Source organism: Hippocampus comes, unplaced genomic scaffold (genome assembly GCF_001891065.2).
Source record: "Hippocampus comes isolate QL1 unplaced genomic scaffold, H_comes_QL1_v1.1 scaffold44, whole genome shotgun sequence".
Lineage (NCBI taxonomy): Eukaryota > Metazoa > Chordata > Actinopteri > Syngnathiformes > Syngnathidae > Hippocampus > Hippocampus comes.
In genome coordinates, this window is record NW_017805546.1 from 902,381 (window position 1) to 917,083 (window position 14,703).

The 14,703-nt window shown below is 45.0% G+C and overlaps 4 protein-coding genes across 7 annotated transcripts in view; 2 read left to right on the plus strand and 2 right to left on the minus strand.

The window, feature by feature from the left end:
- Positions 1–618, minus strand: part of LOC109521526 (N-terminal EF-hand calcium-binding protein 1-like) — a 12,308-nt gene extending 11,690 nt beyond the window's left edge. The window contains exon 1 of the mRNA XM_019879371.1: positions 306–618. Within this exon, the coding sequence (XP_019734930.1) occupies positions 306–434 (129 nt within the window). The 5' untranslated portion in view covers positions 435–618. The remainder of the gene's footprint in view (positions 1–305) is intronic.
- Positions 619–1,079: 461 nt separating this feature from the next.
- Positions 1,080–7,205, plus strand: rbck1 (RanBP-type and C3HC4-type zinc finger containing 1). 3 transcript variants are annotated; one of them, XM_019879367.1, is made up of 14 exons: positions 1,080–1,374; positions 1,851–1,898; positions 2,578–2,722; positions 2,835–2,931; positions 3,578–3,755; positions 4,205–4,278; positions 4,346–4,519; positions 4,883–5,043; positions 5,134–5,230; positions 5,577–5,683; positions 6,177–6,249; positions 6,373–6,471; positions 6,772–6,915; positions 6,995–7,205. In XM_019879367.1, exons 2-14 carry the CDS (start codon positions 1,859–1,861, stop codon positions 7,073–7,075), a joined length of 1,470 nt encoding a protein of 489 aa, XP_019734926.1. In that variant the 5' UTR covers positions 1,080–1,374; positions 1,851–1,858; the 3' UTR covers positions 7,076–7,205. The 3 variants fall into 3 exon arrangements, with proteins under 3 accessions (XP_019734926.1, XP_019734927.1, XP_019734928.1); XM_019879368.1 differs by lacking the exon at positions 1,080–1,374 and adding an exon at positions 1,397–1,412; XM_019879369.1 differs by lacking the exon at positions 1,080–1,374 and having other exon boundaries at positions 1,664–1,894.
- The window catches only part of znfx1 (zinc finger, NFX1-type containing 1), a 32,051-nt gene continuing 18,960 nt past the window's right edge, over positions 1,613–14,703 (plus strand). The window contains exon 1 of the mRNA XM_019879366.1: positions 1,613–1,618. The gene's annotated coding sequence lies outside the window, so the exon portion shown is untranslated. The remainder of the gene's footprint in view (positions 1,619–14,703) is intronic.
- tbc1d20 (TBC1 domain family, member 20) lies at positions 7,604–14,308 on the minus strand. 2 transcript variants are annotated; one of them, XR_002169378.1, is made up of 9 exons: positions 13,871–14,308; positions 12,684–12,860; positions 11,940–12,020; positions 11,675–11,861; positions 10,907–11,008; positions 10,408–10,549; positions 9,738–9,916; positions 8,760–9,360; positions 7,604–8,607 (listed from the first exon to the last, which is right to left on the minus strand). XR_002169378.1 is itself a non-coding variant. In XM_019879370.1 (8 exons), exons 1-8 carry the CDS (start codon positions 13,926–13,928, stop codon positions 9,105–9,107), a joined length of 1,182 nt encoding a protein of 393 aa, XP_019734929.1. In that variant the 5' UTR covers positions 13,929–14,308; the 3' UTR covers positions 7,604–9,104. The 2 variants fall into 2 exon arrangements, 1 of the variants encoding a protein (XP_019734929.1); XM_019879370.1 differs by having other exon boundaries at positions 7,604–9,360.

The following is a 14,703-nucleotide window of genomic DNA, read 5'->3' on the forward strand; positions in this document are numbered from 1 at the left end:
CTCTTCCACCCACACACTCACGCCCACACACACACACACATAACTCTGTCAATCACTCACTCATTCAATGAAGACATTTAAGTTATCACTCTTCATGATGCCCTTCTGCAGACCAGCACACACGTACACCGCACAACATGAGTGGCATAGCACACACAAAAACTGTCCTCAATCCCCTGTGTCAGTGCATCATCACAAATGCAAATCTACCGCAGCAAGGCGTCGGCCATCACATAAGCAGTCGTCCCGTTTCCCACCCCAAATGGATCACAAAAAGTAACAATTATGATGGATGCATCACTCACATCGTGAAGGATGCTGAGACCTCGTCCGCTGCTGTGCTGCTGATTCTGCTGCTGCAGCTGTTGAGCCCGAACATGTTTGCGCTTGGCCGACTGCAGACACATGGTGATCATCTCCGTGCAGGCGAACATGTTTCTTACTCTACAGGAAGAATTTCCTCGATGTCGGGGGGCTGTCGATGCGGGCCACGTACTGGGAGGTTTTGTGTCAGGTGTGCAGGTGAGATGCAACTTTTAAGGGCGAGCGGCCCCTGCTGGAGACGCTGCGATTGGCGGGTTCGAGTTCAGAGTAAAAGCCTTACATTTTGGCATTTTAAATAAACTGGTACATTATTTTCAAATGATTGTATGAACTATAAATTGAAGCGTACATAAAAATAAATATTAATACAAGATGCATCACAAAAATGCATCGCGTGTGTATTTTTGCGAGAGGCGATGCGTTCACTGACAGTACGTAAGCTGTGAAACCCAGTAAACCAATTTACCTGGCTGCAGACAAGCGACGTAGTTGACAAATGACTGTTATATTAGTTTCTATACCTACACTCTTGAGATACAAACACAAACACAGCCGAATGATGAAAAAAAAGCTACGCTTTGTCAGCTGAGCTCGCCATTTATTTTGATACGACTGTATGTATGATTGGATAAACAACAGGTTGGACGCGCACCGCCAAAAAAAACACCCATTCGGACTTGTGATGTCACAGTGTGACAGTAACAGAGTCAAAAATGATTTCGGTTGTAAATTCGGCCGAGGTAAAACAAAATAAAAATGTTCGCAACGCCTTCGATAGAATTATGGAAAGGAAAGTTTATTTCCCTCTGCGACACGTTCGCTGACAGTACGAAAATCCAGTGAAACAACTTTTGGCAAACACGGCCACCTTCTGGACCACAAAAGGAATACAGTCCTGCCTTGTTCCGAATGAACAAAGCAAGCCAGACGAGCTAACGTTCGCAGAACGTCTGAAATTTAATTAGCCATCACCGCATTCTTTATTTAAATTGAAAGATACACACAGCAGGATTGTGGAGGCATTCGTGTCACCTGGCGTCGCCGTTGATGGTGGGAGACGACTATACCATTGAAAAAAATACCAATTTGTATGTGACCCGCGATTAAAACACAATTTCGGAATTTTAACTGTCACGTTACGATTATCATGGAGACAAATGCAACTTCGACTGTGGATTCGGCTGCATTGAAACAGAGTAAAAGTCCTCGTATGCAGCTGTGAGGAAATAGCACATGACATGAGCGAGCTGGTTTCCATTGCCACCTGTGAAAACTAACTACAGTAAAATTGAAAGTGATCTTGTGAAATCGATTCGGCTGAATTCCACAAAGGTTACGTCTTCTCTTCCTGGTGTCAAACCACTTTCACTTTCGTCAAGACGTTAGTGGAAGACGCCAACTCATCGGTGCAGTTATTTATTTATCCAGTTATTTTGAACTGTTTTGTGTTGATTTAACTGCACGAGATTGCCGTTTGTCCGATTTGACACCCCAAGGTAACACAAGGTTTCGCTTTTGTGTTCCAGATGAAATCATGGCTACTGAAGCAACACCAACTCCTACTTTAGAAGTGGGTATGCAGTTTTTAATTCACCTAAATTGTTACCTGGATTTCATGTCGTATGTGTTTTTCGAGACACTCCTTTTTAGTATGATGAATGAACTTTTCAGGATGCTAGTTTAAGTTTTCGGCCAACTCGCTGGTGTCTGGCCCTGGGTCTTTTTTTTTTTTTTTTTTTTTTTTTGGTTTTTTAACTAATGTATTGGTTCGTCCACATGTGTGAGTGTTATTTGTATTTATGTATACAAATTATGACCCAATCTAAAATGTTGAAAGTGACTTGTTCTCTATGAGGATGCAATGTTAATTAATGGTTGAACAAACATGCCGTTTTTGGGGTCTCCTGAAAAAATAATTTTGGAGGGCCAAGAATTTCGCCCGATGCCTTAAAATATGTATTTCAGGTTGGCTCAGCATGCCCTTGTTGATTTTGCTCAACATACCGACGATATTGGTTTTTATCTTCCTCCATAATTAATTTTGTGCACATTTTTGGTTGCCATTGTATCCGATTTTGCAGTATCCTTGCAGCTGATGAATAAAACAAAAGTAAAACTACTTGAGTTCAGTGCCACCACAAGTAGGGTCACTCCTATTTCAAGGCACCGCTCGATGTCTTTTCTTTCATGGTAATTCTTTGCCATTTAATGGTGACAGCTCCAATCTCTTTTTTTTTTTTTCTTTGCCTGTAGCAGAGGAGCTGGCAAGGCGTTTGAGTGAAGCTCTGAGCACTGGGAATGAAGAGGAGGCGGTCACATTGAGCCGGAAGTTGTGCCGACTCTCTCTGCCAGTGTGCGTCAGCATCGGCAGTCAGGACCACACTCAAGACTCCATTAGGTGCGACTAAACTTCTTCATCTTTTCACAGATTGTTGACCAGCTCAAGAAAATGTGCATTTCTGGCGATTTTCTCGTCTGTCCAACTGGTCTTCTGTGATTGCATTTTCTAGGTTGGTCGTGGGTGTGGAGGACGCACAGTCTGATGCCGCCATACCGATTACTCTTCTTGTTTCATGCGGAATGACCATCTCCCAGCTTAAAGACGAGGTACCATTAAGTAGATCTCAAGGGACCTTTCCCTCTGCCACAAATTGTGAAATAATGCATGTAAAAACGCAAAATGCTTAGAACTGAATTGCATCTGTTAATATTTCAATCTGGAAATATAGCCAGAGCTCGGATTTGAACCCTTGAAGTTCTTCATGAAGCTTCATTTTCCCATCTTCCCACCTTATCCTCAAACATTATCCTTTCAAAGAAATCGCTGACAGATGATTTGATCGAAAATAAATGGAAAGTGCAAAGATGCTGTGACATATGTCACCTGCACAACCTAAAAAGCTTGCAATCGTCAACCTTGACCATGCCACTTCGCAGAGCAAAAGCGTATGGCAAAGACTATCCCATAACTTCATCTGCTAACAACCCAGGATAAACTTGGCTCCTCCCCAACATAGTTTGTATTACGAGACAAAAGTTGACGTGCAAGTAGTCTTCGGATGACGCCACTCGACTGACGCGGGGTGAAAAAGTGCAACAGACATGGATGTACTTATAGTCGTTTGGTGGATGAGTCAAATACAGCAATACAAAACGAAAACACAGTTTTCACTGCATTGGCAGCATGTAGCAGGTCACAAATACATTTTGTGGTCGCGAACGTGCCAATATGCAATTTCATTTCCTGTCCCAGATCGACCAGAAATTTGGCTTCCCTCCGGCGCTGCAGCGCTGGGTGATTGGGAAGCGGCTGGCATGCGACCACGAGACGCTGCGCAGTCACGGCATTCGCCATGACGGCGACTGGGCTTTCCTGTTCCTCCTGTCAGGCCGTCCCCCTCATCTGAACAAACAGCCGCAGCAACCCGAAGGCGAGTATCGCGGACACTCAGGCGCACGAGTCCAAACGTAAAAAAAAAATAAGTCACAAGTAAGTCTCGGTGCACACCAAGCGACGCTACCGAAGTGCACGATAGCAAATAAATGACAGTTTACGACTCATAACCACACACCCTGGGATTGACCCTTGACCCTCATCCCAACTCGCTGCAAACCCTTGCGTTGTTATCAGGAAGCAACATCTTGAGGCGCCACGTATAAAGAGTCCCAAGGGGCGTGGCTGGCGGTTGATGACTCATGAAAACGTGATGCAGAACCAATCACGCCTAATAGTATTTACTATAGTATTTCATACTTTTGTTTAGTAACAAGAGGAGGACAAATTCTTGCAAAGGCGTGCCGCAATATCATGCTCAGCATAATTCCATGAATTGTATTAGAATGAGTAGAGTGGAGACAATTGGTTGCGATCTCTTGTCAGGCGTCGTGGAGTCGACAGAGACAGTTCAAGTGATTCCTCCACCTCCTCCCCAAGGAAGACCTCGCACCCCTCAGGTTAGCATTTCGTCCCACACCTGTCGTCGGGCCGACAAAATTGAGGCACGCGCGTTGTCTTTCTCAGCCCGGTTGGGAGTGCCCTCGCTGTACGTTCATCAACAAGCCAACCCGTCCCGGATGTCAGATGTGCGACGAGGAGAGGCCAGAGGATTACCAGGTCCCCGAAGGCCACAAACCGGTCGGGGACGAGGCTTTGCGGATTCAGAATGAAAAGCTGGCCACATTTATTTTCAAAGAGGTAAGTCGCGTCGCCGTCGCAGGCAGGTTCCTCAAAAAAAAAAAAAAAAAAGTCTCAAGGAGCTACACTCAAAGGTCAAGAGTGAAGTCATTTTAGAAAATACCAAACGCAATATTTTAAGTAATAAAATGCATTCGGTTACGCATGAAAAAAAAAAAAAGTCATTTCTATTTCGTAAATTTAACAAAGTCATCGTTTTCCCGAAATGAGATCCTAATGAGCGACAAACCCAAAAGTGTGACGTGACTTTAAGACAACAATTATTGCGGGGCTCGCTGTGGAATGTGTCCAGAGCCGGTCAGAAATCGATTCTATCGGCAGCATTGTTAGTTGAAAAGCACGTTTCTTTCTCTGACCCCGAAGGTTCAGCAGGCGGAGCGACAAATAAACTATTTGAACTTGGTGCAGACTGACGACCAGAGCCTCATTCCCACGACCTCAGAGACCACCTGTCCCATTTGCTTCTCTACGCTGGAGCCAGGCGAGGGCGTGGTGCTCAGGGAGTGCCTGCACACCTTCTGCAGGTCAGACTCAGGACGGAGCCTTTGCAAAGCATCCCATCATCCCCCCCATTTTTGTCTTGCATGTTTCCATCATTGCGTCGTCTCTCTCAGGGAATGCTTGCGAGGGACCATCCTCAACTGTGCCGATGCTGAGGTGTCCTGTCCCGAGGAGTGCGAGATGAAGCTCGTCGACCGAGAGATCAAAGCGGTCAGTGTGACAAACTTTGGGAACGCTGAAGGGATGTCATGCCCTGGTTAAAAGAAAGCACTGCGGTGTTGCCGTTTTGGATCTGAATCTGGATTCAAATCCTTTTAGCTCTGGAAAATCCTACCTAGGGTGTGTTGTGTATTCGAGAGCGATTTCATTCGATTTCATTTCAACTGTAAATCCTTTACAATACACGAGCACTTGCAATTTGATTACTTGCACGAATTCCTAAAAATCGCAAGTGTACTTGAAATGTCACGGCTAATATTTATTACTGTCTTGGCTAGGGGCCGGATTAGTGTAAATCGAAGGTCTTAAGTGTTCTGTCTCCCCCCCCCCATTGCAGCTGCTCACGGCGGAAGAGCACGAGCGTTTTCTGGAACAACGTCTGAGCGTCGCTGAGAGTCGCCTGGACCACACCTTTCACTGCCGTACCCCCAACTGTCGAGGCTGGTGTGTAAACCGGCCACGCTTGCAAATGCTTGCCAACGTGGCACATTGTTGCCAAATATTTTTGAGCATGTTGATAATCGCAATATTCGCTCCACAAGAATTTGGCGTTCAGTGCTGTATGGAGAACTTCGTTTAAGCTGCAGGCATGCGTGCGTGCGTGCGTGCGTGCGTGCGTGCGTGCGTGCGTGCGTGCGTGTGTGTGTGTGTGTGTGTGTGTGTCTTCTCGGGCTCACATTGCGAACATCCCAGCCCACTTTCTGGGTTTAGTCTCGTGACATTCGCTATTGCAGCCCGAGAGCAAGATGACAGCAAAGGTGGGACAGGACAAAATGACAGCGCGGAATCTTTGCTGAAAACGGGTGGAGGCTTCGTTCTTATTACACAAATGCAATCGGAATCAGAATAGCACATTTAGAGCAGCAATTGCAGTTTTTGTTTCCCTTTAAGATGGATGTCCGAGATAAGGAGTAAATGCTGAAATGGCTTTCCATAGGTGCATCTATGAGGACGAAGTCAACCATTTCCAATGTCAACTCTGCAGCCAACTCAACTGCCTTCTCTGCAAGGTAGTTGTTTCACATTGACGTTTTTTTTGGGGGGGTGGGGGGGTTATTTGGGTTGCCTTTGTGGGGAGTAATTACGTGATCTATATATATATACTGTATATACACATTTTTATTTGTTTGTAGGCCATTCACAAGGACATGAATTGTCAAGAGTATCAAGATGACCTGCGCACCCGGGCAGAAAAAGACCACGCGGTGCAGCAGACTCAACTGCTGCTGGAGGTAACATACGGATAATCTAACTTGGATTCGGCTGCGCTTACAATACGCCGCGTGGTTCAAGTGACGGGCAGCGCGGCGGAGGAGTTGAGAGTTCTCCCTGTGCTTTAGCGGGCTTTCTCCGAGCGCTCTGGCTTCAATTGCCGGGATTGGCTCCAGCTCATCCGCAAACCAAGTGAGGGGGAAGCTGTAGAAAACGGATGGATGGAGGAGTCGTCCCCCCCCCCCTCCAATAACGCTTGGCCTTCAGTCGATTGACAGGAGTTCACACTTCATTTCTTCGTTGTTTGCCTTTTTTCAAAGGGTATGCTCCGGAGCGGCAAGGCCATGAATTGTCCACAGTGCGACATCACTATCCAAAAGAAAGACGGCTGCGATTGGCTCCGCTGCTCCGTGTGCAGGACGGAAATTTGCTGGGTGACCAAACAAGCTCGCTGGGGGCCCAATGTTAGAACATGTCACACACCATTAAAAGAATCGCAATGAGGCTGTATACTTGACAATTGTACTGTATATTTATTTTTAGGGCAGAGGAGACACATCAGGAGGCTGTCACTGCGGAGTGAATGACCTGCCGTGCCATCCCAACTGCATGAACTGCCACTGATGCACTTGCGCTTTTGTATTTAGTTCTCTATACAGCGAATTATGCTATTAGTGATCAGGGAATGCAGTCACCTTTTATCTACTTCATGGGTTACATGATGCACTAAATTAAAGCGGAGGTGGCCTGTCAATAGAGGAAGCTAGGGTGTGGCCCTATGCCGAATGATATTGAAAGGGACAGCAATGAAATGATAAAAGTGAAATCATATAAAACGATTTGAAAATACAGTACATATATATCTGTATCACTGATATTATGGGCTAACTTCACATAACAACAAGCACTTTGTCTTTCTGAAACAGCAGATAGTTGCACACTACCTATTTTCCTCATTTTTGTGTGTCGTTTGAGGTTGTCAAGCTTCACATGTTCACTCATGACATGGTCGAATAACGAGATGATTTATTTCAAAAATAAATGGATTGAAACACTACACTTTGCTTACGGTCCACCGTGTGCTCATTAAATGCGATCAGTCAAAAAGGTCCACCCCGTCAACGAGTATTGGCCTTGTGCGATTTATTCTTAATCCTTAAGGTATTTTGACAATAACGTGGTTTATTCGCATTCTCTTGTACAATACAACTTTACGTAGGATAGATTTGTTAAACCAAAAACCCGCACAAAAATGTAGTGCGACATGAATGAACGGAAAATAATTCAGAGCATTCTGGGGAAGACCATTGTGACAAATAATCCCAGCAGGAAAAAAAAAAAAAACGTTTGCAGTTAGTTGGTTGTCCAGTGTTTCGTGGCATACACATTAACAAAACTGTGCGGAAGTGATCCGACAAGCGACAGTCGTATATGCTCAATCTCCAAAATTGAGAAGTGTAACGGAACGTCGCGCTTCCTGCTGGAAAAAGGGTCGGAAACGACCGTGTGAAAAAAAACTAATTAAGGTCAGCACCAGCTTGCTTGTAGGCTAAAAACGTGTGCTCCTTCCAGCAGCGGTGACAAAAGTGCTTATTAGTAAAACACACACACGCGGATAGATTTGACAGGTTGCGACACGTCAGATGGCGCGCAGTCATTCACCAAATGGTGCGCAACTCCCTCTAGTGGTACATGAAAATCACAGCCTGAGTAGTTTCAGATTGCATTTTCTAGAACTCTATGTCTTTTTACCTACGAAACAATTTTTTGTTTAAATTGTCAGGGTCATGATGGTGGAAACTTGGGAAGAAACGTAATTTTATAATTTCCTTGGTATTTTTATTTAGTTTTTACCCCCGAGAACCACTCAGTAATTACTTTTTAACATGCCGTATTAAGCCAGTCTTTGCTTCTTTGAAGCGTCGTGTTTGCTAGGTGTTCCGGTGGCTCGAAAACCTCTTCAGCTTTTCACAAAACCATCTCGGCATTTTAAAAACAAATGACCAAAGTGTTTTAAAAACAAATGACCAGAGTCACCGAGAGCTGGGGGAATGTAGCAAGTACAGCTGGAAAGACGATGTGGAAGATGAAGCAGTGGAAATTGGAGTGAACCTCTGTAAGTGCCATTTCGTTACGGTCTTTGTTTTATCAAAAACCTTATAAGCTTAGGTAATACACATCCCACGTGTCTAATTGGCAGCAAAGGGCATGATTTTGAAAAACTCAGGTCATCCTCACCCACAATAACAAGTCGACTAAGAAACTGTTAGTTCTGGCATAAGTTATCCTCCGCACAGTTGCACTTTACTATTCACAAACTAACCTGTATAAAATAACCTATAGGTTCCACAGGGGGGAAAAAACTTTTCTGTGTACTCTATCCCCTGAAAACTAACGTATACATGTATTTTGTGCTCTTTTTGAAACACCTCAGGAAGCCACAAGGAGTGTCACTTTCACAAAAACAATGCTTTGCCGCCATCTTGTGGCGCATATTAGCAATTATAAACCTTTTTCATGAGGGCCATCAATCCCTCGCAAATTTTGTGGCAGGACTCTGTCCCTGTCCCCCTCGGCCGGGGAGGGGGGGGGGGGGCTGTAACGTTCTTCAAGAGGTCCTTCATTTGTGACTTGGGGGGAGTTCAGAGGGGGTTCATGGAAAGAGGTCCAGCTTTGGGGCCCACTCCAGGGCGGTGTTGACCACAGCGAGCGCCGCCGCCCCTAAAGCCACCGTCAGGCCCATCACCGCCAAGCGAACAAAGCGGCGCGTCACGGACGGCCGGGCCACTGCCGAGCGCTCCAGGGCCTCCTGCTGCTGCTGCAGTTGCCTCCGACGGCGACGGAGCACAGAGTCGGGCCGCTGCTGCGTCGAGGCCAAGTCAAAGTCCTTAAAGGTGGTGGTTGCCATGCTTGGGAGGTTGAGGAGGAAGAAAAAGGTTACAATGTTAGGCCCGCCTCGTTAGTTTACACGTGCTGTCAGTGCAGCGTCCGCCACCTGGAAGTACGTTCAAGTCCATAAATAGGACATGGACACACTGGCTCTCTCTTTTGGGCCCAAAACAACACCACACCGGGTCTGAAACGAAATCACCGCAACGTGCTTCGACTGCAGACTTTTCGCTTTCATTTGAGGGTGCCGACCCTTGTGAGGATAAACGGTTCCGATTGTGGATGGATTGCGATTTCTGACCATGGTCCGATATTTCTGGACTTGACTCTGAAGGGTGTCGTCATGTTGAAAAAGGTCCGCATGGGCCCATGGCAGCAATGTGTGACGGCGACTTACCAATCGTGCGAGGCGGCCTCTCTGGCCAGTTCGGACGGAGGGAACTGGACAAAGAGGTCTCCCGCTCGGCTGATGAGTGTCTCGTAGGGCAGATCCTGGGGAATCTGTGACAGCAGGTGATGCACCATCGCCATGTCGCATTCGCACTCCAGCACCTCCTCTTCCCTGTAAAGTACAATCTGTCTCGAGCGCGCGCACACACACACACACGCATGCACGCGTTACCCTTCAAAAAAAACAACAAATGTGGTTCCTAAAATAATCGAGATTACATGAAAAATCCTTTCATGTAATATTTCATATTTTGTCATTGTTGTAATCTGTTCTAAGAACTTTTGTCATAGTCTAGTTCGATCGAGTATTTTTCAATGTAAGGTTTTTTGTTTTGGTAATGTTTTCATCCCATATTTTTTCCCCCCATTATAAAATATTTTTGAGTGCCCTTTGGAGAATTAAGGCCTTGCATCTCATTCCACTGTGCAACTGTACTTTGACTTTTGCCAATACCAACAGCATATCCTTAAAGTTTTTTGTTTTTTTTTAATGTTGTGATAATATCGATTAGTTGTGGTCACTATAAATCATGCTATGAAATTTCCGTCTCTTGATGGGAGGTTTAAGGCAGTACTTGAGAGTCGTTTATTCAAGTATGCCAGCAAAACAGACTCACCACGGCTGCGAAGTAGATGGGCATCAGCGGATGGCAGGCAAGGAAGAAGTCGTACAACCGTACCACGTGTCGGAAGTCTGACAGAACGTGGCCGAACCAGGTGATCAGCCAGCTGAGAGCGAAGACGGTGCCCACCTCCGCCCTGGTAATTGTAACGATATGCATCTTTCGAGTGTCGCTTATGACAACAAAGTGAGAAATTTCATGTTTGCTGACCCAAGTGATGGACTGTGTGTGCTTTCATGTCATTGCTTTGTCAAAAAAACAGGAATGTTGAAAATCGACTTCTCCAATTCCTCGAAACCGGTGGTGGTGTTCTTGAACTATTGCTGGGCATTTTTGTCATATTTCTCCCTTGCGGAAGCAGCGCTTCATTACCGAGCCGCTGAATTACACTTGGTCAGTTTAGTGTGCGGATGTGTGCAGGTGGCACATGTGCCAAACCGTGTGGACAATTTGGGTGGTTGAAAATTGGCCAAGTATATTAGGCTTCTCTTACTGTTGCATGAAATCATGCACCTCGGGGTTCACCCTCTCGATGATGGGCATCAGGTAGTTGAGGATGTGTTTGGTGTTGTCCATGGTGGGATCCATGAAGTCCCTGGCCAAGAACACAAAAGGAAAGGGTCTTTAAAAAAAAAAACATCCATTTTCATTCAAATGAACTGTTGGAATGATCTCTGCTTTTATATTTTGATCATTTTTGTTTAATTCTTGAATTTCTATTTTTTGGTAATATTTGCTATTTTTTCATAAGTGTATTCTTACATTTTGTCTAATTGCTTTTCTTCCGATCTATGTTTTTTTTCATTCAATATTTGTTTTTTTGGTATAATATTTGTTCATCTTTTCTCAGGTTTTTTTAAATAATAATCTATTTGGATTATTGTCTCAGACATTTGTTGTAATTTTTTGCCTCATATTTGGTATTTGTGTCAAACAGAATTTTACATTGTTTTTATCGAATTGCAATTCTTTTTCCACACTTTAAATGATAATGATTTCCAACCAATAATTTGAGCATGACTGCTTTGGCTCTTGCTAGGACTGTGCAAGTGAACCTTCTATTTTTTTTGCCACTCCCAATCTTCAAATCCCTGGTGTATTTCTTTCAGCAATATTGTGATTATATTGATAACTGCAATCATTTTGAAAGTCCCGTCCCGCTTTATCTCTCCTCGTTTCTTGCAGCCTTACACAAGGGGAAAAAAAAACCTCTCCGACTGCCCGAGAGGAACACAGACGTCAAAACGAGTTGTCTCGCCACCTGAGGTGATGCGTGGAGAGTTTTTCCACGAGGGCCGTCGCCAAGCGCTCGCCCAGGACCAGGAGGAAGGTGACGACGATATCGTGGTAACCTTGGTAGTAGTGCAATTGAGGATTACGCTTCAGGACGCGGAGGATGATGTCAATGAGCTCCTCCTGGAGTCCCTCCCGCTGCTCATCCGGCATACCTGGACGCGTACACGAGCGCCGCACCGGTTAACCTCTGCGAACGTCACCAAGTCATTTGTGCTTGGGGGGGTACTCGCCAGGAGGGAATCTTCGTAGTGAGCGTTGAACGTCCAGTAGCACCTGGTTGTAGTCCTTGTTGTTGTCCCGCTCCACCATCTCTGCACGGGAGGAGGAAGCCATAAATGTTGCATAACTTCCACCAATAAGGACAATGCTGTTCCGACTGTGTTCGGAAGTAGCGGTTGGTTGGTTGGTTGTTGGTGATGACTCCCCGCATTGTTGCACAACTGTCATTTGGTGGTATGACTGGACAAATGGTACCCTTACATTTCAAGGAAAGCCGTAGCAATATTAATTGCTCTACACAGACAATAAATAGTAGATGTCTGAGAATATCATCTGTCTACATGTGCTGCGCCGCCATTTGTGTGAAAAAGATCTGTTGCTTGAAGGGTTATTAAATCGCAACATCGAAACTATTCAGTAGCCCATACGTGGCTTGTTTTGTTAGCATTAAACTAAACGGACATAAATAAAGCCAAGCTATGTGATTGTTTAAATACACAAAAGTGTCACTCTCTTGGTTTGTGTTAAATGTGTAGTTTGATGGGAAAACTTACACACACGGTTTTGACCGTGGCATTTTCACGATGATCAAATTCAACTACTTCCATGTTTTTTCTGCGGAAAAAAAACTCACCCATTGAAGGCTTGCATGCTCTTTCGGAAAAAACCCAAAGATGCAAAGCCCGGCTAACAGGGGTGTCAATGACAATATTGACCAGAATTGGAAATGACATGGGTGTAATTGCGGACATTACCTGGCTCCTGCTCCAGGATGTTGGGTGGGACGTTGAGGAGTCGTGGCCACACCTGACAGCGTATCTCGTCCGTCAGCAGGCCACCCTCACTGATGGCCATCCTCCTGAGGGCCGCCACGTCCGCTGGACTCGCCCGCAGTGCCTGAGCGATGTCCGCCACCTTCCTCTGCCGGCGGTCTGAAAAAACACGGCGTGCAATCATCCACACTGGCACTGTTGTCATTTCCCCAGGGCCCTTTGGATTAGGATTGTAATCTGAGTTCCAACTGTCATCATGCCTGTTTGTCTTCTTTCGTCTAATGATGGCAACAAGGAGAAGCATGTTGATGAGCATATCAACAAAAAATGAACTCACGGCAACGCCTCTGTCCATGCCGCTCAGTGCAACATGGCTACCTCAAAAGTAATAATCGACGATGTACACCATAGTGCACCACAAAACAAGGGTGGCCGAGCAGTTGGTGTTCATGACACATTAAGAGTGTTTGGTTTCTTTTTTGCAGTGATGGAATGGACTCATCAATACTGCCACAACGAACCCCGTCAAAAAATAAAATAAAAATGAGTAAAATATTATTTCCCTCTACTAAACCATAAATATACCAGACTATCACACCAAAACAGTTTAATACCATTTCAAATTCATTTTACAATATCAACCGTCAAAATAAATGTTTTGCAGATTATTTTTGAAAAAAGAAATGCACTGGAAATGGAAATGCTAATAATAGATAAAGCAAAGACCGTGCAACTTCCACTGACAATCCAGCTCCTCCCCAACAAAGAAAGATTGTCTCTCGGTCAAGTGAGAGAACTTCATCATACCTCTTTCAGTAGTGTACCATTTTTCTACTTAGATGGAGCTTTGGTGACATTTTAGGGCGTTTCAGAAATAATGCAAACAAGTGAGTACGTCTGAGGATAGATTACACGAGGAAAATGCAACTTGGTGAGACTGTGCGTGCTGAGTGTTCCTGCATATCTATTTGCACTGTTAATTTATGCCTTCGTGTGGAAGCGCACGATTATGACGTCATCTAAAACATTAACAAGAACCGATTTTCTGCTCGCACATGCGCAGTAAGCAATAAGGTACTGTACTACCTTGAACAAACATCAAGAAAAATAAAATATAATGACATTCAAAACAACAACAACGTTGCCCACAAAGAATGACACCTCTTTACCTTCATTTTGGTTCCCATTTAGCAGTGACGAGGAGGTGCCGATTTTGGATGTCTTCATGTTACCTCCGCTTTTTCTAAGCGTTGCCCTGTTTTCCTTCAGAGTGGCATCTCTGTCCACGTTGACTTTTGAGGCCAAGTGCTAGAGTTAATCTTCGGCAGCTGCCATCAAATCACTGAGCACGGCAAGCCTATTAGGCTAGCACGGGCCGCCCCGGGGTTGTCGTTAGCCGCTCTGCTACGCTTCGCTTCGCCGCGGCACCTCCGACGTGAACGTCTCCCCCAAAGTGGCCATCGTGAGTCGGACAGCTGAGCGGCTGGTTAACGTGAGAAACCCGTGACGTTACATGTTTGTTTTGATGGCCGGGACGACCGGCGGCAGACTGGAACGTCACAGCGAAAAGCTAGTTTCGCGCATGCGCAGTCAGGCGATTTTTTTAAGCATGGTGGGGTGGTTGTTTTTTTAAATACTTTATTTAAACATCACGATAACAAGAAGACTTGGAGAAGACAGAAAGACAGACAGTACAAACTTTGATATGCACTGAAGTAAAACGGCAAACATTACTTTTAACGTACCGTTATATACAATACAAATTTTGAGAGAGAGAGCGAGAGAGAGACTTCCGAATGCACGAAACCTGTGGCATTATGGGGGGGGGGGGCGAACGGAAATATTTTCTATTCAAACCAATACGTCCAAAAATGAAGCAAAGATTGTACAGTATATTCTTAATTTATGGTTTTATTACGGCTGCAGTGCATGATTTACGTTCGACATTTTGAACTTGTACTGTACTACCCCGTGCCATTATGGGAATACTGTATAGTACGTT

Excerpts from the sequence above, each read along its gene's own strand:
- rbck1 (XM_019879367.1), top strand. The coding sequence starts at position 1,859 with ATGGCTACTGAAGCAACACCAACTCCTACTTTAGAAGTGG. Across the intron at positions 2,932-3,577 it reads TCTCCCAGCTTAAAGACGAG|ATCGACCAGAAATTTGGCTT; the intron begins GTACCATTAAGT and ends TTCCTGTCCCAG. Across the intron at positions 5,044-5,133 it reads TGCCTGCACACCTTCTGCAG|GGAATGCTTGCGAGGGACCA; the intron begins GTCAGACTCAGG and ends CGTCTCTCTCAG.
- tbc1d20 (XM_019879370.1), bottom strand. The coding sequence starts at position 13,928 with ATGAAGACATCCAAAATCGGCACCTCCTCGTCACTGCTAAATGGGAAC. Across the intron at positions 12,861-13,870 it reads AAATGGGAACCAAAATGAAG|ACCGCCGGCAGAGGAAGGTG; the intron begins GTAAAGAGGTGT and ends GTGTTTTTTCAG. Across the intron at positions 11,862-11,939 it reads ACTACGAAGATTCCCTCCTG|GTATGCCGGATGAGCAGCGG; the intron begins GCGAGTACCCCC and ends GTACGCGTCCAG.